Source organism: Medicago truncatula, chromosome 1 (genome assembly GCF_003473485.1).
Source record: "Medicago truncatula cultivar Jemalong A17 chromosome 1, MtrunA17r5.0-ANR, whole genome shotgun sequence".
Classification (NCBI taxonomy): Eukaryota; Viridiplantae; Streptophyta; class Magnoliopsida; order Fabales; family Fabaceae; genus Medicago; species Medicago truncatula.
The window spans coordinates 8,128,191-8,150,138 of NC_053042.1; the positions used below are offsets into that span (position 1 = coordinate 8,128,191).

General features: G+C 29.9%; 2 protein-coding genes across 3 annotated transcripts; one reads left to right on the top strand and one right to left on the bottom strand.

Moving 5' to 3' along the window:
- Positions 1–1,160: 1,160 nt before the first annotated feature.
- Positions 1,161–3,136, top strand: LOC11414292 (uncharacterized). The gene is made up of 4 exons (XM_003589443.4): positions 1,161–1,718; positions 2,008–2,070; positions 2,167–2,241; positions 2,409–3,136. Exons 1-4 carry the CDS (start codon positions 1,404–1,406, stop codon positions 2,883–2,885), a joined length of 930 nt encoding a protein of 309 aa, XP_003589491.1. The 5' UTR covers positions 1,161–1,403; the 3' UTR covers positions 2,886–3,136.
- A 12,275-nt stretch (positions 3,137–15,411) lies between these two features.
- LOC11415311 (uncharacterized) lies at positions 15,412–20,939 on the bottom strand. Of its 2 annotated transcripts, none has more exons than XM_003589446.4 (4): positions 20,692–20,939; positions 19,720–19,937; positions 19,490–19,563; positions 15,412–15,759 (listed from the first exon to the last, which is right to left on the bottom strand). In XM_003589446.4, exons 2-4 carry the CDS (start codon positions 19,933–19,935, stop codon positions 15,669–15,671), a joined length of 381 nt encoding a protein of 126 aa, XP_003589494.2. In that variant the 5' UTR covers positions 19,936–19,937; positions 20,692–20,939; the 3' UTR covers positions 15,412–15,668. The 2 variants fall into 2 exon arrangements, with proteins under 2 accessions (XP_003589494.2, XP_024639054.1); XM_024783286.2 differs by having other exon boundaries at positions 20,565–20,692.
- Positions 20,940–21,948: the final 1,009 nt, after the last annotated feature.

The following is a 21,948-nucleotide window of genomic DNA, read 5'->3' on the forward strand; positions in this document are numbered from 1 at the left end:
TCATTAACATGTAGTTTTAAACCCTATTATAAAATATGAAACATCCCAAAATAAAATTAAAATATGTGAAAAATTACTAAAGACAATAAAGCATGGTTATATAAAAGTTAATTTTATACTCTAAATTATAAAATCAATAGCAAAATATTTAAATTTAATTATCATTGACATTTAAATTATAAAGAAATGAATTAATTTTCTTAAATGGTGGTTCAAAATTAATATATATCATAAAAATATTTATTTATGTTAAAGTATATTAAAGTGTAGTACATATTTAATTATTAAATAGGTAGATGTAATTCAAGCATCTTATAAGGGAGGGGAATATAAATTCTATTTTTCAATGGAAGGGAGTGTTTATTTAAACATAAGAGTGGAAGGGAATATAATTCAAGCATATTTGAGGAGAGGAGAGTGTAATTTACTTTTTAAAATATCTCACATGAAGTTGTAAGATCTACATAAAATTTGAAGGTATGTTAAAAGAGCAATATAAAAAGGGTGTTCATTCGTAAAAAAAAGTAAAAGAAAAAGAGTGTTCAAATCATAAAAAATATAAACTAAGGCTTCCGTTTGTATTGAGCTTATTTTGAGTTATGAAAAATAGGTTATGTAAATAAATAAATTTTTATTTTAATTTATAAGCTCTCACAAATGAAAATTGTATCTTCATAAATTATTTTTTTTCTTCATAAAATACCTTAACAAACTTATAAATAATACCTAAAAACTTTTTTATTGTCTAAACCATTTTGTATAAGCTTTATAATAAGCTAATCCAAGCGGACCCTAAATCTATTTTGTAATTTTAAAAAATGTACTAAACTATAAGCTAAACTTTTTAATTAATTAATGAATTTGTTTAACATGTGCAATATTGAACATGTTAAGGTAACTAAAAGTAGTAACTTTTCATTGAAAATCAACAATTATTGATTAAAAACTATATATTTAATATAAAAAACATAAATTTCAAATTAAAGTTACTACTTTAAACTTTTTAACATGTGCAAATTTGCACAAAAACGCTTAATTAATTTATTAAAAAAAAGTAGAAAAAAGTGATATATATTAGCCAATTCCACGTGGCCTTATGAGGGCAATGGGATCACCGCACTATCCTCCAATAACAAAATTGCATAAACTCCTCTTGTGTGCCATAAACCCTAGAAGAGAGGCACACAAACATGATTTTTCTAATTGACACGTGTCACTACCTAGAGACCTAAGCCTTTTGTTGTGCAAACAAATAAGAAGAAAGAATTTCATTCCATTTCCCAAATCTTCTTCTTCTTCTTCTTCCGTTTTTTCAGAGCAAACAAAAACACTCTTATCCTCATTCTTCTTCTTACTCATTTTTCATCACTGTTTCATCAACAAAACAAAAAAACAGAGATACTATGAAGCTAAAACAGAGACAAAGAAATTACGATGTTTTGGATTGGTCAGAAAGGGAAGTTGAAACTGCTGAAATTCTTGCTTTATTATATCATCGTTTCTCTTTGTTGAGTAGTGTAACATACTCATGGGGGTGTAAAAAGCAGAGATCTGCAATTCAAAACAACCCTTCTTCTTATGGCGGCGCCGCCGTTCTTCCTCCTTCTTCTGATGCCGGAAAAGCTCAAGCTTCAAGTCCTGCTACCCCTCTTTCATTTCCAGCCACTGAATCAGATGACAAAACTAAACCTTTCAAAAACAAAGTTTCTCTCAAAAGGGTAATTTTTCTTTGCTTTTTTCCTCTGTTTTGAATTTTGTTGTTGATTGTTTTGTTTTTTACTTTCTTATTGTTCTATGACAATAATGTCTTTCTGGGTGTTTTTTATTTTACTTTTATTTTTGTGAATTATTTTGGGTTGATCCACGATGTGGAAAAATACACAAGTTTTTCGGTATATCAGTTACGGCAAATACCCTGTATTTTTTTATTTTTATTTACTTCATTAACATATTTTAAAATTATTTATTTCTTATCTGATTTTTGGTTTATGGGTTTTGTGTCAACAGAAGAGAGAACACTATCTTAATATGATTGAAGATTTGACCAAAAACAAAGACTCGATCAATCAAGTAAGTTCATAGGATTTTGTTCATAATTGTTTAAACCCAAATTGTTTTTTTGTTTTGTTTTTTCTGATTTTTTTTTTTTATTTGAAATGAAATTAGGAGATTGAAAATGTGAAGCGTCACTATGAACAATTGAAGGAGTACAATTTCAAGTTGAAAGCAAAGCAAAAAGAGGTAAATTTTCATGTACTTTGGTTTTATGGGTTTCTAGGATTGATTGGCTTATCCTTAGTTTATTTTTCAATGAGATCCATATTTGTTTGTTTTACATGTGTTGTGTTGAATAATCCATGGTGGGTCCAATTTAGTTTTTTGATTTATGGAATTTGCTATTTTTACAGCTAAGTATTAATGGTCCCAAAGGTGAATACAAAAACCTCAATTTGGTAATTAATCAACCAATTCAAGTCTCAGTCAACTCTTCAAATTTCACCGTTGAAAATGAAGAGAAAATGAAGCAACAAATAATGGAAATACCCAATCATCATAATCATAGTAATTTTGGGCTTGTTCAATTTCAATGTGCATCATCTTCTAGCAATCCAACGTTGCAAGTTGGATCTTCATCATTGGGTCGTAACAGTAGTAACATGGGCCCATTAGCCATTCCTGATCTGAACTTATCCATTGAAGAGTCGGTCCACGTGGACACATGTCAACCGTTGGATGAAGCTACATCAAATAATAATAATAATAATATGGATTTGAGTAAAGTTATGGCAGCTCAAGCAAGACAGAGAAGGATTCAGATTTTCAGGCTCAAGAAACCCGTGGTGGGTAATAATAATACCAAACAACGCCAACCTTCTTATAGATAGTTATTTATTTATAGTCACATTTTATTTTTATGTATTATTCCTTTTTGGTTACTCTATTTTTAGAAAAATTATATATGGGATATTCATTATGAGTACGAGTATTACTTGTTGACAAACAAATTTTGTGAGGTTGGATTGTAGTGTAAAATTGGTGAATCTTGGTCAACAAAATATTTTTGGGAAATGGTGTAATCTTTTTGTAGTAATGTTGGAGATTCTAAGTTATGTGAGAACTCGATTTTGGTTTGGAAGCAATTGCGCATAATGGGAAGAAAAAGTTACTTTAAGAGAATCTAAATAGTACAAATATTCTGTCAAAAAATCACTAAAATATTTTCGTAACAATTTATGCATATATTTAATAAAGTTTTTTAACTACCATTTTTTTTATTTTTGAAATTCGGTATTTGACTCAAAAATCAACTAATTCAGAAAATCAATCACATTGTCTATTAACAAAGATTAATTGAAACCAAAGTATCTTAACTGAAGAGCTAGAAATGAGCGAGCCTTAGATCACATGTCTAAACCACTCTTAAGTTTAAATATGTTATGGTAACTTTCTCCATTGACGATTATGGTTAAAATTATGTTCTTATATTATTTTGTGACTAGAAGGATCCGAGTCTCCTACGCACTATGAAGCAGAAACGGCTCCCTTATCCGCAGGGGTAGATCCAGACTTTAGATATATGTGGGGTTAAAATAAAAAAAAACCAATAATACAAACTATATTAAAAATAAGAAATTACATTGTTTGATACAATACATTACAATGAAAATCGTCTCCTATCCATTGGTTGAGAATGAGCGAAAATGACATCATTGCTAATTGTTAAAAGAACATCTCTTTTTATATAAGTTATAAGACGGTCATTTAACCAATGATCATCCATTTTATTACATAGGTTACTCTTCACAAGTTTCATAGCTGAAAAAACACGTTTAACAATTGCAGTTGCTACCAGCAAGAGCAAAGCCAACTTCAAAAGTTTATAAACCATAACAAATGTGTTGCATTTATTTAAGCTTATTTTATCTCCATAATCTAGATCCGTCCCTGCTTATCCGTGTTGAAATCATTTATTCAGTATGATAAAAAAGTTCTATGGATGAACCTCATTCCAACGACAAAGGTTTTCATGATGATGAAGCCAAAGTTATGGTTCGGTTAACCGTTTTCTTACTTATGAACCGAACCGAACCAAAATCAATATTTTGAACTGAAATGTATTTTTTTTTATCCTTTTGTGAATTTAATTGTGTTTTTTTTTATCCAAAAGGCAAAAAAAAAAATTTTATTTACTTTTTTTTAAGAATATAATTTTTTTTATTAATATTATTATTACAAAAATTATAGTATGAAAATTATTATCGATTATTTTTTGAAAGATATGAAGTAATAATAATATAGATTAAATTAATGTAATATATAAGATTAAACACGGTAAAAAAATATGTATTAATATTTACTTCGCGGTTAGTTTGCTTCGGATTTGAAACAATTTACTACGATCTCTTTTTAAAAATAGCTTACTCAAAACCGCTTATTTTATGCAAAACACCTTATTTTAAAAAATAGCTTATTCAAAACAACTTATTTTATGAAAATACCTTATTTTAAAAAAAAAATAGCTTATTCAAAACAACTTATTTGATAAACAACTTATTTTCTGAAAAACAACTTATTTTCAAAACAACTTATTCAAAACAGCTTATTTTATGCAAAACAACTTATTTTATGAAAAACAACTTATTTTTGAAAACAATTTTTTTTATGAAAAACTGCTTATTCAAAAAAGCTTATTTTATTAAAAATAGCTTGTTACGATCTCTTTTTAAAAACAATTTAATCAAAACAACTTATTTTATGCAAAAGAACTTATTCAAAACAGCTTATTTTATGCAAAACAACTTATTTTATACAAAACACCTTATTTTTAAAAACAGCTTATTCAAAACAACTTATTTTATTTAAAACAACTTATTTTGAAAATAAGTTGTTTTGAATAAGCTGTTTTTAAAATAAGGTGTTTTTCATAAAATAAGTTGTTTTTTTTTTAAAATAAGTTTTTTTTCAAATAAGCTATTTTGCATAAAATTAGCTGTTTTGTTTAAATAAGTTGTTTTTCATAAAATAAACTGTTTTGAATAAGTTGTTTTTTAAAATAAGGTGTTTTGCATCAAATAAGCTGTTTTGAATAAGTTTTTTTTTAATAAGCTATTTTGCATAAAATAAGCTGTTTTTTTAAAATAAGTTGTTTTTTTCATAAAATAAGCTGTTTTTAAAATAAGGTGTTTTTCATAAAAAAAAACTTTTTAAAATAAGCTATTTTAAATAAGTTGTTTTTTTGGAAAAATCCAACAAAGAGTTCAAGTGATTTCCTTAAAAAAAAAAAAGCAGTTCAAGCTGTTTGGGTCGATCAAACGGTTCGGTTCGGTTCAAGATGGTTCGGTTATGGTTCAAGAACTGTTAATAAATTAACGGTTCGGTTCGTGAACCATTATAATGGTTCGGTTATTTTTAGTTCGGTTCGTTCATGGTTCTTTTTGCCCACCCCTAATGATGACCGTCACCAAAGCTAAGAGACATGTCATGTCACACAATCGGGCACACAACGGCTTCTCATGGAACACGGAGGAACATCCATCATAACCACAACAAACAATAACAATAAGAAACTAGTTTATCTAATTCCACATTGGCAGCCAAAAAAACCACTAGAGTTGAGGACTATAACGATGAAAGAATTTTTCCTTGTCGATTACTACACTCTCTTTTTCTTGCAAAATAATTTTGATCCATCCAAACAAACCATAAAACAAAATCTTTGTACAACCATCAAAAGCTAAGCTACCTTCGAAACCAGCCGATAAAATGGTTCCTCAGCGCAAACATTGCAGAAGGATTCACAAACCAAGGCCCACTTTTTACAAGGTTAGAGAGAAAATTTCATCAAATATTTTTGATATGATTAAGCAAAATTTACCATAGCAGAAATTTTGATACGATCCAAGTTATAACCATATGAATCAACCCCCCCACTCATGTCAATAACATCACTTCTCAACCTGAAAGTAATAATGTATAGTTTAACATTTTTGAAATTCTTGACCCTCTTCATGTGGCTTTCCCGATATATAAATTCAAGAATGAAATCACAACAAAAACAAACATTAGTTTTTAGATGGTTTAGTGCATTTACATAAATACAATTCATATCGTATAATGCATCCGTCAAGTAGATTTTCTATTATTTTTAATTGTGTATTAGTTTGACATATTTTATTGTACTGTTGTTCGGATCAATTGAATGTAGTTGAAAGTAAAGTGATAATTTATCTCTAATAAAGGGTAAATATACAAGAAGAAAATATAAGAAAAAAAATGTTAAACCAAAATATAAGTAATAAATATAAGAAACTTACATATTTTTAAGATATAAATATATATTGTGACAAAAATAATTACAATTAAAGTTGTAGTTAAGCAGTTTGTTTGTTTCTATGTTGCTCCCAAAACTATGGTTTGATTCTTGCATAACAATATTTTCATTGCATTTTTTGATTAAAAAAATACCAAAAATACGAGTCAAAGCTAAAAATGAACAAAGAAAGAATCAAACACATGACCTAACACTAAAGGTGAGGTGCTTAACCGTTTTGCTGGAGTGTAAAGACATAATTTGTGATGCAGACGTTAATATATATAACATAACATTCAGTAAACCACCACCGTATTTTAAATATTTGTGGTTTACCGAAGAAAGTTGAGGTTGATGTTAATGTCTCCTTTCTGCTTGTTAAAGTTGAGGCTTCGAGTCTTGATCATAAGCGCAAACGTTCAAACAAGAAAGTTTCTTTCAAAAGGGTATTAAATTATTTTCCTTTCTTGCTCAATTTTCTTTCTCATTTTTCTGTCGTGTTATTTCATTTGGCTTCTTTTTTCATGTATTCGTTGATTCACATAATTTTAGTTTTAGTTTTTTTTTCCTTTACACTTCTTAATTATTTTTTAATGATTTTTAAAACCCAAAGAGGCTACAGATAAAATGAACCAACACTATGCTATCCTGAAAATTTGCAATTCGATCTTAAAAAAATGGAAGCATGAGGTAATACTAAATTAACGTTCCTCCGTTTTTAGTACTTGTTTGTTTGTTTTGTGCAAAGAAAATATCTTTGCAATATCTTCTTAGAACCGATATCTTGATCGAGTATGACCGTGATGGATGACAAAAGTCTCTCTCAAGAAGTGTCACGTTTTTAGAATTAGATTCGAACAACTGATTAAACTAGAAGAATCATTTATCATCTCGTCCGATTGTTTTTAGTGTTTTCTTTGTTGGCTTATGAAAATTGTCATTTATTTCCAGCTATTAGAAAGGGGATTAAAAATTGGAAAGAAAGTACAATTGGGTCAATTCAGTAGTCAACCGTTCAAAATCAACAATTAAAAATGAAGAGTACAAGAAGAAACAACATCAACAATCCTTAAAAAAAAATAAAAAATCAACAAGTACAAATTCAAATGCAAATGTTTGCCAATCATCAAAATCAAAATTATGGGTCTTCGTCTTCTTATGTTGAATTAGGTCACAATATCAACGGTGAAACTAATGGTATAGTAGCTCTTCCTGGTCCAGGGGCGGATCTACTCAAAGACTATGTGGGGCTAAAGCCCCACATCCAACTTCTTTATTTTTTTTATATTATAAATAAGGTATTACTTATTTTAATCCATGAATGTGTAACGAATAATCACAATAGTTTTCAATGTATTAAAATTCTAAAATAGTTCATGATTTTGCACTTTGTTAGTCAAAAAGTTCCTTAAATGATAATAAGTAAGTATATTGATGGATTAATATGACAATATTAACAAAATATTTTAATATTAAGGATTATTTTGACTAACGAAATGTACAATTTAAAATTTTGATACATTGAAAGACTATATTAACCCTACATGTATCAAATGTTTAGATCCGACCCTGCTCCTGATCTAAACTTAACAACCGAAGAGTCGATCCACATGTCATCTTTTCAACCGTTGGATCAAAATACACAAAATAGAGCTATTGGCCTATTGCAGCAGCTCAAGCTAGGCAAAGAAGGCTTCAGAAATTCAGGCTCAAAAAACCTTTTGGAAACAAGAGTAAACAACATTCATTTTGATGTTTATTTTATTTCCTTTTTAGTTTCCTCTCTTTTAGAAATTCAGATATGAATATTGAATATTTTGTTTCCTTTTTAGTGATGGATAGTTAAAGAAAAAAATGGATATGGATTATTGGTTAATACTAATTAATAGTATTGCTTGGTGCCAAAGAAATTCTATTTTGACGTAATTTAAAAAAGGTTATTTTTACTTTTGGTTTATATAATAGGAGCAAATTTGTACCCAAAAAAATAGTAATTGTACCAAAAAAATATAATAGGAGCAAATTTGAGTTTTAGTCCCTAAACAAAAATTGTCTCAATTTACATTTGTAAAACTAGAACTCATTAGTTTTAATCCTACCTCAACTATATCAGCAATTTAAGCCATGACTCGACATCAATTTAGAGATATGGCTTGATCCACGTGGGCCAGCAGAATAGATGATTAGGACATTACTGGATAAAAAAAGAGGAAAAGATAAACAATCAAAAATCAAAACAAGAACTATTATCAAAACAAAAATGTAAAATTGCTTTTTCCCATCTTTTTCTTTTGTTGTTTCTTCTTCTTCTTCTCTAGAACTCAATACTCCTCCTATTGTCCAAATCCAACAAATTGCAAAAACCCCAACACTGTTTTTCCTCTTACCAATGAAGAAAATAGATCCATCAGATTGATGATTACTTTAAAAGATGTCTTATTGAACATCACATTATAATTACTATCACACAGTTGACTTATATGTTCATATGATTATGTTTGAGTCTATCTACTAATAATATATTAGTAATGGATGGGAAATATAAGTTACTAATAGTTCTTGATCCAATGATCTTACCTCGTTTGGTTGCCTCCAAAATCCACAATGTCCTCTCTGCTTTAGTGTTAGGTTTTGAAACATATATGTCTTTCGCCTGTCATGTTCCCTGAACAACTACTAGAAGTTGGAAAAAAATTGGCGAAGGTTTTATGATGTGGTTCGGTCCGGTTCGCATATAATTTGATCTTCAAATTAAATGAGTTTTTGTCTGAAGATCAATCAAATCCACAAGACGAACACCCCTAACTAATAGTCGATAACAAATGACTCAATTTTAATAGCTTATAGTTAAATATCTAGGTGTTTCATGTAAATAACTACAAAGAAGGTAGATTTTTCATTGTTTGATAGAAATTCTAACTTAATTTAGTGCGATAGAACTCAAATTTTGATTGATAGAAATTGTAATTGATTTAAAAAGACAAAGATGATATGAAATTTCTATCATAATTGCAGAGTTGTTTCTCTAGTGTTTCTTTAGAAGGGACTCAATTGTCAATATCCTTCGAAGAGACTCACTTTTATTTGCATGGAATTTGTGATTTTGTTTGCAATACAACATTTTTTTGGTCACAACAACAATAACAATAAAATAATTTTCTATTTAGGTGGTATCATACTCGAAAATACAATTTGGTAAAATTATTGATATATTTTTTTTTTAATATTGTTGGATTTTTGATGGTACATTTATTGTATTTTTTATGATCAAAACTAATATAAAAAAAGAGCAAGTAAGCAAAACCCTCATAAAGTAACCTCCACAACATACAAAAGGTAGGAAATCACCACTACATCATAACCTACAAACACCCACCCTGAACTACATAACATAACAATGACTTGACAAAGTATGTTTTCTAACACCATCTCAATAAGAACATAGATGAGCCAAAATATACCATATGTTATAGTGCCACAAGCAGCCCACTAAAAATCACCAGAGCACTATCACACAACGCCATCATAAAACCTCTTAATTAACAATGCCCTTCTTATCAACGACACCAAATTGTAATGCTAACACAAAATCCACAACACCAACCACCAAATTTCCGTCTAAAGGAAAAATTTAAATAGTTTGAAGATAAGTAAGTGGGCTAGACCAGTACCGGTCCAAATATACTAAATTCTTTGCTAATGAACCAAAACCAACTATTATCCGATCAACGACCTCCCTAACAGTAACATACTTTTTTAGTAACAATTGTCAAAAAAACAAAAAAAATTGATTTTTTTTATTTTAAATATTGGTGCGTATTCTATTTTCTCAATATAATGTAGAAGTAATATATTTAAACTAAATCTTTTTGTTTCTTAAAAAAAAACTAAATCTTTTAAAAAAAATAATTTAAACTAAATATCAATAAACCCTAATAATGATACGTGTCAAGAGCCAAGGGAATGTGGATTTAGAAATAAATTCCTTGGATTGATTTGAAGCAGCTAGCGACACACAAATTAATTTTTCTCTCTATCGTCTCTATAAATCTTCACATTCAACTCTCTCTCACACACACACACTTCCAACAAATTCAGATCTTAACCTTTTTCATTCAACAGAAAGATGAAAAGACACAGCAGAGATGAAAGAACAAAGAAAACACAAACTACTTCTTCTTCGGAGTGGTCAAAGAGTGAAAAGGAAGTCGCCGAAATCATTCTTGATTTTCACTGTCATGTTGGTTTGTTGAATAGTATACCATTCAGTTGGCGTTGCAAAAGAAAGAGAACCGAGGTTAAAAACAACCCTTCTACTTCTCCGGCAATTCAAAACAACCCTGATGTTAATGCCGCCGCGGGTTATGTTGTCAAAGTTGAGGCTACCAGTTCTGAAACTGAATCAGACGATCAACTCAAGCGACATTCAAAGAAGAAAACTTCTTTAAAGAAGGTATGAACTTACTTATTTTTCTTTCTTGCTCAATTTTCTTTATCAGTTTTCTGTTATTTGTGATTTCTGATTTCTAGGGTTTGTTTCTTGTGTCAAAAGAAAAAAGAATCGCCTCTTGAAATTATACAAGACTTGACAGAGACCAAAGATTCAATCAGACAAGTATGTTTTTTTTGTTTCTTTCTTTGTTTTTGGTTTTTTATTTTTTTTTTTATTTATGAATTTGTTGAGTTGTTAAATTTAGTTTTTCTCATGGTTTTTTTAATCTTCAAAATCCAAACAGGAGATAGAAAAAGTGAAGCAATACTATAATAACATGAAGAATTACAATTTGAACTTGAAGAAAAAGAAGCAAGAGGTAATACTAATACTAAAACTAATCAATTTTCCTAGGTTTTTAGGATTTTTGTTTTTTGTGTTTTATGTTTTGGTTTCTGAAAATTGCTATCTTTTGCAGTTACTATATAGTACTAATGGCCCAAAATCTGCATTAAAAAACCCTAATCTGGAAATTGGTCAGAAAGTACAATTAGGTCAATCTAATGGTTCAGTCAACCCCTCAAAGTCAAATACTACTGAAGATGAAGAGTACAATAAGAACCAAAACCAACAACAATTTCAAATGCAACTGCAAATGTTTCCAAATCATCAGAACCATAATTATGGACCGTCCTCTTCTTCTGTTACATTGGGCATCAACATCAACAACAATGATAATAATGGCCTAATAGCTCTTCCTGATCTGAACTCAACAGCAGAAGAGTTGATCGACGCGGCCTCGTATCAACAGTTCGATGAAACTACAACAAATAGAGTTTTGGCAGCAGCTCAAGCTAGGAAGACAAGGCTTCAAATTTTCAGGCTCAAGAAACCTTTTGGAAACAATAGCAAACAATATTTAATTTGATGTATATTTTATTTCCTTCTTAGTTTCCTCTCTCTTTTAGAAATTCAAATGTACTGAAAAGGAAGTTTTGTAAAGATATTTGATTTTTTTAATGCATGATTTTTTTGTGTGATTTAAACATGGTATTTTATGGCATGAAGTTATTGCACCGTGAAATGTCATATGAAATTGAAACATCTGGTTTGTGAGGTTTGATTTGCTGAGGGCTTGAACAAAGTTTAATTTGACTTTTGATAGAATATATACTGTTTTAAAACTAGGTACATTTATTAATTTGTGTGAAAATTGCACGGTGACTTATAGTTTGAGATATATATGAATTCATGAGTGAGAGATATATGATTCAAAGCAGCATTGCATGAGTGAGATTAAAAGAGATGATGAACGAAAAAACTTTTTTTAAGGAGACTGAAAAGAAGATTGCACAAGTCATTTAATATGACTTGTATCGTTCATCTTTGAGTAGTATACCATTCACTTGTATACACAAAAGAAAGAGATTGGTTCCTTCTCCTCATCATGGTGCTACCATTTTTCCTCCTTCAACAATTGTCAAGGCTAAGATCGATATTGATTTAATAAATTTTGACCGGATACTCTCTAATATGTAGAATTATATTTGAAAAAAAATTCAATTACGTAAAATTGAAAATTTGAATTTTCTATTATGTATGATTTTTATTTTTATTTTTTTTGTGTAGATTAAAACAACTCAAAACATATCATAATTTATTTTCAGTTTTGTAATATGTAAAACGCGAATACTAATTTTTTTTATTATGTCTGAATTTTAGTCTAATTTGTCATATATATAAAATGAAAAATGACACATGTTTCTAATTTTTATTACGTAAAATGAAAAATATTATTACTAACTATATTTCTATTTAAAACATACCCGTAACATGTATGAATTTTAGCATTTGTAAAAAAAAAAAAAAAAGGTATGAATTTTAGCTACATGATTTGTTTGGTTATGAATAAGGGAGAGTTAAAAACAATAATTTAGGTAGCAAACCAATGGAGTTTTCCTTACAATATAGAAATGATTATATGTACATTCACTTATCATATGGATCATATGTGTATAAATTTTATGAGATGGAGAAATAATCAATGCTCTTTAGAATTTTAAGGTGACGTGTGTACTCTAAAAATCAAAGAAGACATTTGTTTAATATAAAGATGAATGAAAACAAAACTAAAGATATTCACAAACAATGTAAAGTAATTCTAATCCTTCCTAATTTTGATGTTCTAGATTTTAACTAATCCTCGATCATCATTGTTTACACCGTCAAAAGAACACAATCGCTTAGCAGGAGTCACATCAATCAAATTCTTTGTCTAATCAACCTTTTTAATGGCATCTTCGTCTTCAGGTTCTTTTATCACAAAATTTATTGAACATATCCTGCCATTATACAATAATTAATTAATTAGAGTAATTTTTTTTTAAGGGTAATTAGAGTAATCATTAATATATATATATATATATATATATATATATATATATATATATATATATATATATATATATAATGCAAGTTGAAATATATTAGTTTGAGTTTCTTAATAACACTAATCAATATATATAATTATTATCAATTATTAACTTTTTATACACGTGTGTGCACATATATATTATGAAATGAATTTTTGAACAACAAATATATTAGACCGTCTAAGAAAAAGACAAATATATTAGACTATTAGGAAACCTTATATATTACTTAATTCACAATAACATTATTTTCATTCATATCTAAAAAGAACCCTCAACCAAAATAAACTCCTACAAAAATAAGAAAAGAAGCAATAAATTTTTAAATAAAGAAAATATTATCAATCTTGTAACAAATAAAAATAAAAATGTTTATAAACAACATGAACAAAATTTATTAATAATTGACATAAACAATTTTAAAAATACAATTATTAATAAATCTTGTTTCTATTAAAAATACAAGTAATAAAAAAATATAAATTGTTTCTATTAAAATTATCTAAATTATGCAAGTTATTTTTCCTCTAAAAAACTAATTAATTAATTTGCATGTCTTCATCCGGTAGTTTTTTCTCTTTTCTTTTTGTCATATGCTCTCTATATATTAAAGATAATCTTATTTTAAATGCATATAACACAATATTTCTTTCGACAATTGAGCATTGAATTGGTTTGTGATATTGTGTGTGTCTAACTGTTTTCACCAACCACTCATGTATCAAACAAGTCTTTTGAATTTTATACACCTGTAGAAATGCATTAGCTTATATATGTTTCATCTTTTGATAATTGAACATTGGTTTTGTGGCGCTGTGAGAGTCTAGCTCTCTAAATGAAGTAATCTTAGTGAGGATATTGTCTAATGTTGAATGTGAACATTACTATTACTTTTAATCCGAACTCAATTGTTGATTCGTCATATTGTGGAAGACTAACTCTTTTCGTTAGTTGTAGAAGACAGTCAATATTAATACTTTTAATAGACATATAGATACCAACAATTGTGCACTTTCTACTTAAGTTGCAATCAATTTTTTATAATATAAAAATTTAAAACAAATAATCCTATTAATTTCTAAGTAATTTAATAAACTGTCTATTAAAAAAATTAAATTTTATTCAAATAATTAGCCAGTTGCACTGCACGCATATTATACGGGAACAAGTTTATGGAAGAAAGAAAATCAACAAAAGTATTGTAATTGAATCACATTTCATTCAAATGTACTATAATGGGACATTCCTTGTGATCTAATTATGATTCTCGAGTAAAGATCATATCCATTTATAAAATAAATGAAAGATGCCATAAATTATTAACAACGAATCCTGAACATCTACAGCGAATCTTGAATAACACAAAATTACTAATAATGAAATAACCATTTTGATCTTGATTGCCATTAACACATCAACTATAAAATTTTAATCTTTAGTGAAAGGTACGTTCTCAATTCTAGTTAAAATACCTAGACTCTCATAAAACCCTCACTAACTTAAGTATTAGAGTCGTAGTATGTACACTCCCCTTTTAAGAGTAGAAGAAGCCCTCCTCTAATGTATCTAATCAATTTCGGCAGTCGTATTCAAGTACACCATGGATCAACATTTTTAATTAATAAAAGTATATAAGGATCTGCTAAAACTTAAAAAATTGATATCACAACTCCATTAATTTTGTTGTTGTTAAATAGTTTAGTGACTAGAAATTCACCTTGTGTTAAGTAGCATATTGACTAAAAATGCATTTCTTAAAGACAAATAAGTGAGGTCTCTAGGTTGAAACTCCGACCCATACATATATTATGCAATATTCCTAAGCCAAGTTGGTGGGGTTTGATATCATTTTTTTTTTGTTGAGGGTTGATATCATATTTTGATTACCTAACTTAAATTATATTGAATAAATATGTGTATCATGTGTAGCAAATATGAAATGATAATGGTAAGAGTAAGTATGAGAAGAAAAGCATGGCCTAAAACAAACAAAGGAAAGGAATGGGTCCATAGTAGGAAGAAGGCGGCACCAGAATTTCATCACACCATTTTCACGTTTTTTTGTTTCATTTACTTAGTCCAAGTCGTCGTCGTTTCCTTTAATTTACATTGTCGTTTTGGTAGTCTAGTCAATTAACACAACTTCGTCGTGCTTCTTGCCACAAAACTTCTATCTATACCCTTCAATTCCATTTGCGCATCTCTTTTTTAATTTCATGCTTACTTTTATAATTATATTTTGATTTCAAATTTGGGTCTTATGGGGACTAATTAGTCTCCCAGTTGTTAATTTATCTTTCAATGAAGACAAAATTGTTAATTCCTAAGCGAAAAACATACAATCCAACAATCGGATTGCTTAAGGAAGAAGGAAGTAAAGCATTACTACCAAATAATCTATACCATCAAATGGCTAACAATCAAAAGCAAGACCTACATTATGGGTGGCTCTGCCTGTCAACTAACATCTGGTGCTTTATCACAAACAACATAATCAGTTTGTGCCATTCTCTCCACCAGTATTTTCCTGATTTGGTTTACCACTACAACAGTAGAAATGTGGAAGCCTGACACGACCACAACCCCTGCAGAAGAAGCGAAGTTATTAGTCACATGAAGTTCTGAGCTAGAAAAATACATGAATTTAATTTGCCAATCTTTTAGAAACAGTATATAGACTTCTCTCATAGAATACTTAGTAAACTAGTCAATGTGTGTAGTGTAAACAATAGACACGCCTTTTGAATTTGTCCGTGCAATCCAGTCATGAATCCTTCCCAGGAAGGTAATCCAATCTCATAGATCACCAGGGAAATACACTACACAGTTTTAACCTTTAAGTCCCAATTCATTTTCTATCTGATCAACAAGCTAGGAAGATAAAGATCGATTAAATTTCAATCCCGTATGCCTTTGTCGTCCAAGAATTATGCACGTAGATGACATTAAAAAACCTAATAGATAAATCATTTTCAGCCCCAACAAAGTATGACTATGAATAGAAGTACAGTTAAGCTTTCAAAATTTCAGAACAAAGCCCACTTAAGACAAAAGACAAATAGCACAACTAAAATTGTTAAAGAAAAAGGGAAAGCCATAAATAAATGTGTAGTGTTTTAACCCATTTGGGGTTGGCCTAGTGGTTGGCTTGGGATCTTGGAGTTTGCTCCTCCAGAGGTCTCAGGTTCGATTCTCTCTGGTGCCAATTTCGGTGGGCTAAGTCCATACAGAGCTTGCTCTGGCTTTAAACAGGGCCCCCGCAAGTGGGCGGTGGGATTGGTCCCCTCGATTAATCGATTATTGGATCGGAGACCGAGTTAAAAAAAAAAAAAAAAAAAAAGTGTAGTGTTTTAAAGAAAAGCAACATTGAGTCAAGCATAACCTACAATGAACGTGTTAATGGACTGAGTCCAATAAATGCGCACTTTTTATAATAAAAATTGAGTATAACCATTAAAATGAATACACACACATAATAACGTTTTTCTTTTGATGGCCCGTCAAAGTCATGTAGAAAAATAAACCCATTTGCATTGCTCTCTAATGGCATCTCTATTTGCTTAAACACAAGTTATTTTGATCAAACAAAAAACAGAGAAAAACGTTTGATCTAATAGACTCATACAGTTAAAAAAAACAAAATGAGATTTATATCAGCATAATTGCGACTTTATAGATTATTTCCTTATGATGTGGCACCATAATGTACTATGTAACCCAGCTAGTGAGATTTGAGGACGAGAGCACATGACTAAGCAAGAAACCAGCAACAATTGTTTGGGGATATGAGGACAGGCAACTCGTAGGCCCTCCGCTGAGGCTCTTCCTCTGGATATTACCATACATAAACTTTTTCTTTTCTATTTTTTGGTATCAAAACTTTTTTCTTTTCTCTACAGTGGGTTTAACTAATGACGGAAGAATTGCATGAAAATTAGTGGGATGGTAATAATCTATACAGCCCTGACACTGACAACGGACACGACACCACTAATAATTTGAGAAATTACTGTTTGAACATAATCACATGCGCCTGTGTCAGACACCAGCCACGTCTTTGATCAAAGGTGTTGGTGCTACAGAGGTAATAATAACAAGCAATGAAGCATTACTTGGTCAAGTTTAATAGAGACCAAACGATTTTGGTTTCACTTCAAACTTCGGGACTGTTTCGATTTAGCAGAAGCACTTAGGGGTGGGCAGAATTTAGTTAACCGACCAAAAAGCGAGGAAACCGGGAAAAAAAATGTTATTTCGGGCGGTTTGGGTCGAGCCACGGTTCCTGGAATGCATATTCTCCTGTTTAGAACGATTACTGGCGGTCAAATTCGGTTGAGAAAATTAAATCCAACGAAACCCGTGTGAGACCGAAATAAGCTAACTAGACAGTCTAGACACCTGATGATGTTAATACATTTTGTTTTATGGCCCCGTTTGGATAAACAGCTTATATAGATGCTTATAGCATTAGAGCTTATAACATTAGAGCTTACATCATAAGCTCTTATACTTGATAAACTATTTATGTTTGGATATGTACACTAAAAAGTACTTACATAAGTTGAAGTGTTTGGATGTGACATTACATAAGCAATTATCGAAATTTTAAATATTTTTAATTTAACAAAAAAATTAAAGAATCGAACCACAATTATCAAGATTTTTTTGATAAAATTAATCAAGATGTAAAAAATAATATTATAATATATTAATTATAATTATATATATAGTATAATCAATATTTGTCCTTAAAAAATTAAAAATATTCATATAAGATAAAATTAACATTCGAGGTGTAAATAAATAGTCTAAACATCATCATACACAAGTATAATAATATATGATAAGCTTTCTTTTTAAAAAAAGTATAATAATATAAATGTAAACTTGAGAAATTATGATTGTAAACTTACCATATATATAGATAATAATGTACAGTTTGTTACCAAAAAAGATAAGTTAAATTTGTTTTTTTTATTCAGTTTTATTTTGTTATGTAACAAAGAAATAATAAAAATCTTCCTTAAAAAAAATCTTAGTTATGTGTGTTACTTTAGTAAGATAAGTATATAGCAATTTTATTACTCATGTACAACCAAAGATAACTAACATTATAATTAAAATATATTTTTTTTTTCTAAAAACAAAAAAATAAAATTAAAATATATGTTTTGAAAAAGTGGATTAAGAGAGAATCAAAGGAGATTACATAAATTCATAAACTCCTTGTTAAGCCAGAGGGTAAGCTGAAAACTTAGGCTTATTAAAATATGGCATAAGTAGCTTATGAAACTATGATAAGCTATTTTTATTTATTTACCCAAACACCTTTAAAAAGGCTTATGAGAGTAGATAAGCCCACATAAGCTCAAAATAAGCCAATCCAAACGGGACCTATACAGGAGTATATTAGTATTTTTGTACAGACTGCTACATCTCGTATTGTCACATCTACTCTTGGGCTCAAAAAAAACAATAATCAAGGCAATAACTTTTTCTAACCCTCTAGACTTTTCCAACACAAACTAGTAAATAAAGCAGACCACCTATTTTCAATGGAGTTGGTGGCATAAGTTTTGGTCTCTTTGTCTTCTACTTCTCTCTTCATTATTAACTTTTTTTGCGGCATTTTCAAGTAAAGATGTAGTTCCGATTTCAAGTCTCAACCTTGCATCATTATTTTCTTGCGCCATTTTTTCTGCCTCTCAATATAAAATGACAAGCAAATTTTTTCTTCATCACTAATCATGTCAATAGTATCGCATGATTATGCTCATCAATCCTGATATGTTATGTTATTCCGGCCTCCACCACGCCTCTCATGAGTCATGCCAACCACCATCGCTCTACAAAATCTAGATTCCAAATTAACCGACCCGTCTAAACCATGTTTCGCACAACCCGTCACACGTGCAGCCCGCACACTTAAACGGTCGACAGTGGGTTCATATTTACCTTCCTCGGTTGTCTTTCGGTTTGGGGTTATTTGGACCGAACCCGACCGTAACCGACCGATGCTCTACCCTAGGAGCACTGAGAGAAGCGTATTTCACCCTAGTCCCCCTATGAAAAAAGAAACTCCACCCGTCCCGGACGAATCGCTATTTTCTCCAACAAATATATAACTATCATGGTTGGTTAAATAAAAAAAGGATACAGAACAATCAAACTATTTTATAATGGAAAAAAATTTCACTCATGTCTTATGTTCAACGACTCTACTACTATTTAATAAAAAGAAATCAACCAATATTTGCAGAACATATAAAAAAAACTGCAAGTATTAACAGTAAACAGAAACACTAAACAACTTACTTGCACAGAACTAGCACAGGAACAGGTTTCAAAGCTTTTGGCCCATTTCTTATTCCTCTTTTATGAGGAGAAGTCTACATGACAAACAAAACCATCACAAAAGTTATAGAATGTGAAATTAAAAAAATAACACAGTGCAAATCATTGCACTCACATCATTTATCTTGAAGCATCAGTCAGTAAAATTCAACATCTGTCCAAAACGACGAGAAGTTATGAAGATTCCTTACCTTCCTTTTTGGCACAGCCATGAGCTCCATAGAGCCACCAAAAGAGAACGTTGGAGAACAAAATTCAGGCAAAACGGGTTTCAACGACTGAATCCCATGGTCAATGCTCCCAGCTAAAGGAGGAGATTGAGGCACGGAATGAATCAACCTATTGAATCCTAAAGCACCACCCAATTTCCTTCTAGTGTCCCTTAGAATTGCGATTCTCATTGTCATTACTGTAGTTAAACAACATGATCAAGTATCCATTGAAGATGGTAAGAGAGATAGAGACGTACCAGATTATACACAGAGATGCATGATAAGAATACACGATCAATGAACAACATATGAGCATTTTTGTTTACCAAGAATTGAAGGCCATGTTTTATTTTATTGTTTCAGGCAGAACATCTATATTGAAATATGGTATTGCATTATAAGAATTCACTATATCTAATTAAATAAATAATCAGAATTTCGATCCTCTAAAGTGAGAAAACCAAGGGTCGCGATTGTAAAAAACTCATGATGGCTATGATGTACCTGCATTAATGGTTGATATTACTCACTATAGAGGATGTGAATACAAATAATCAAAAGACTAAAGGAAAAGCAAAGCACACTAAAACATTTGAATGAAAGGTCAATAAAAATTAGCATAATTGGCTTTTCGACAGAATTCGAATTCTATAGTTTCCAGGGTACAAAGATTTTCGGCATGTTTGGATAAACAACTTATCTGCAGCTTATAGATTAAGTGATTATCATGATAAGATAAGAGCTTATGGATAAGCTTGCATAAAAGATAAAATAAAGTTAAATTGTTTTTGTATATCCAAGGTTTCAAAAAAAAGGACCGGTACCGGGATTACGGCCGTTACAAAACGGCAGCCACCGTGAGCGTTTTTGGACCTTTTCATGCCGAGAACAAAAATCACAGGAGAAAAGGAATCGAATCTCATATTAAAAAACAGGAAATCAATTTCTTACTTCTCTTCCTGCTTGCGATTTGCGATTTGCGATTTTCTTGTGTTTTTGAGTTTCACTCTTCATTCAATAATTATAGATTTGCTATGATGTGTTGGTGGTGCAACTTCATAGCGTGTTACTCTATGATCTAATCCATTGCGAATTCAGCTTGAGGTTGGTTTCGAATAAATATTAATATTATAAATCTCAAACAAGTAAATCAAATATAGTGTCTGAGCTCAATTGATTAAGGACACATTTTTCAAAAGAAGTCAAATTCAAATCATAACTGAATGCTTATAGAGTAGACTTTAATTATGTTTTTTTTTTAAAAAACTAAAATGAATTATATTACCAATAACATCGTAATTGTTATAGCATAAGGTGTGCTAAAACAATCACAAAAAACAACAACAACTAGTAAAATTACAACAAGGTCACAAAAAAAAAAAAAAAACTTGTGTAAATATGACTTGTTTAATTATGTTAAGTTCAAATTTGTGATCACTATGACGCATTTTCTTTAGGAACCAGACAAAATTATTATAAATTAATTAAAATACAATGAAAACGCATGTATAACAAATATTTTTAAGGTATTGTTTAAATATTCAACATTAAACTATTATTACATAGAAACTTGTGTAAGTAACAAAAAAAAAATAGAAACTTGCGTAAATATGACTTGTTTAAATATTCAAAATAAAATGTTCTTTGTGAATTCTTTATACAAATAGCTTAACTTGACCCTAAAACCATCATACTTTACACGTAAGTGAGGTCTTTCCACTAATATGAGATAAAAATTGATGTTGACACATATGAGAAGGCGGAGAAATACCAGTAAAAGATGTAAATACCTCCGCGACAGTTAATTGTTGAGGAAAGGAACCGGCTTCAGTTAATTGCCGAAGAAAACTTCGATAATTAACTGTCAAGAAATAATAATGGTGATTTTCTATTATCTTCTTCCCCTAAACCTGGTGCTTATTAACTAAAATACATCTTTGTAGCTCAATCATTCTCGTATTGTTTGATTTGAGATATCAGTGGTAACTGAACCATATCCGGCAAATTGATATACGAGCTAGACATTGAAGATTTGAATAGAGGAATAAGTTTGGAATTAAACCAGTGAGATGTGAAAGTTTCTAAAAACTTCATTTAGTAAAATGCTAAGAAAAGTACCGGCGTTTGTAATTCTTGATTTCATATATATGTCGATGTGTTTGTATATGTTTCATTTGAATTGAAAATACAATTTCATTAAGAGAAATT

Excerpts from the sequence above, each read along its gene's own strand:
- LOC11414292 (XM_003589443.4), top strand. The coding sequence starts at position 1,404 with ATGAAGCTAAAACAGAGACAAAGAAATTACGATGTTTTGGATTGGTCA. Across the intron at positions 1,719-2,007 it reads ACAAAGTTTCTCTCAAAAGG|AAGAGAGAACACTATCTTAA; the intron begins GTAATTTTTCTT and ends TTGTGTCAACAG. Across the intron at positions 2,242-2,408 it reads TGAAAGCAAAGCAAAAAGAG|CTAAGTATTAATGGTCCCAA; the intron begins GTAAATTTTCAT and ends CTATTTTTACAG.
- LOC11415311 (XM_003589446.4), bottom strand. The coding sequence starts at position 19,935 with ATGACAATGAGAATCGCAATTCTAAGGGACACTAGAAGGAAATTGGGT. Across the intron at positions 19,564-19,719 it reads TGGCTGTGCCAAAAAGGAAG|ACTTCTCCTCATAAAAGAGG; the intron begins GTAAGGAATCTT and ends TTTGTCATGTAG. Across the intron at positions 15,760-19,489 it reads CCTGTGCTAGTTCTGTGCAA|GGGTTGTGGTCGTGTCAGGC; the intron begins GTAAGTTGTTTA and ends CTTCTTCTGCAG.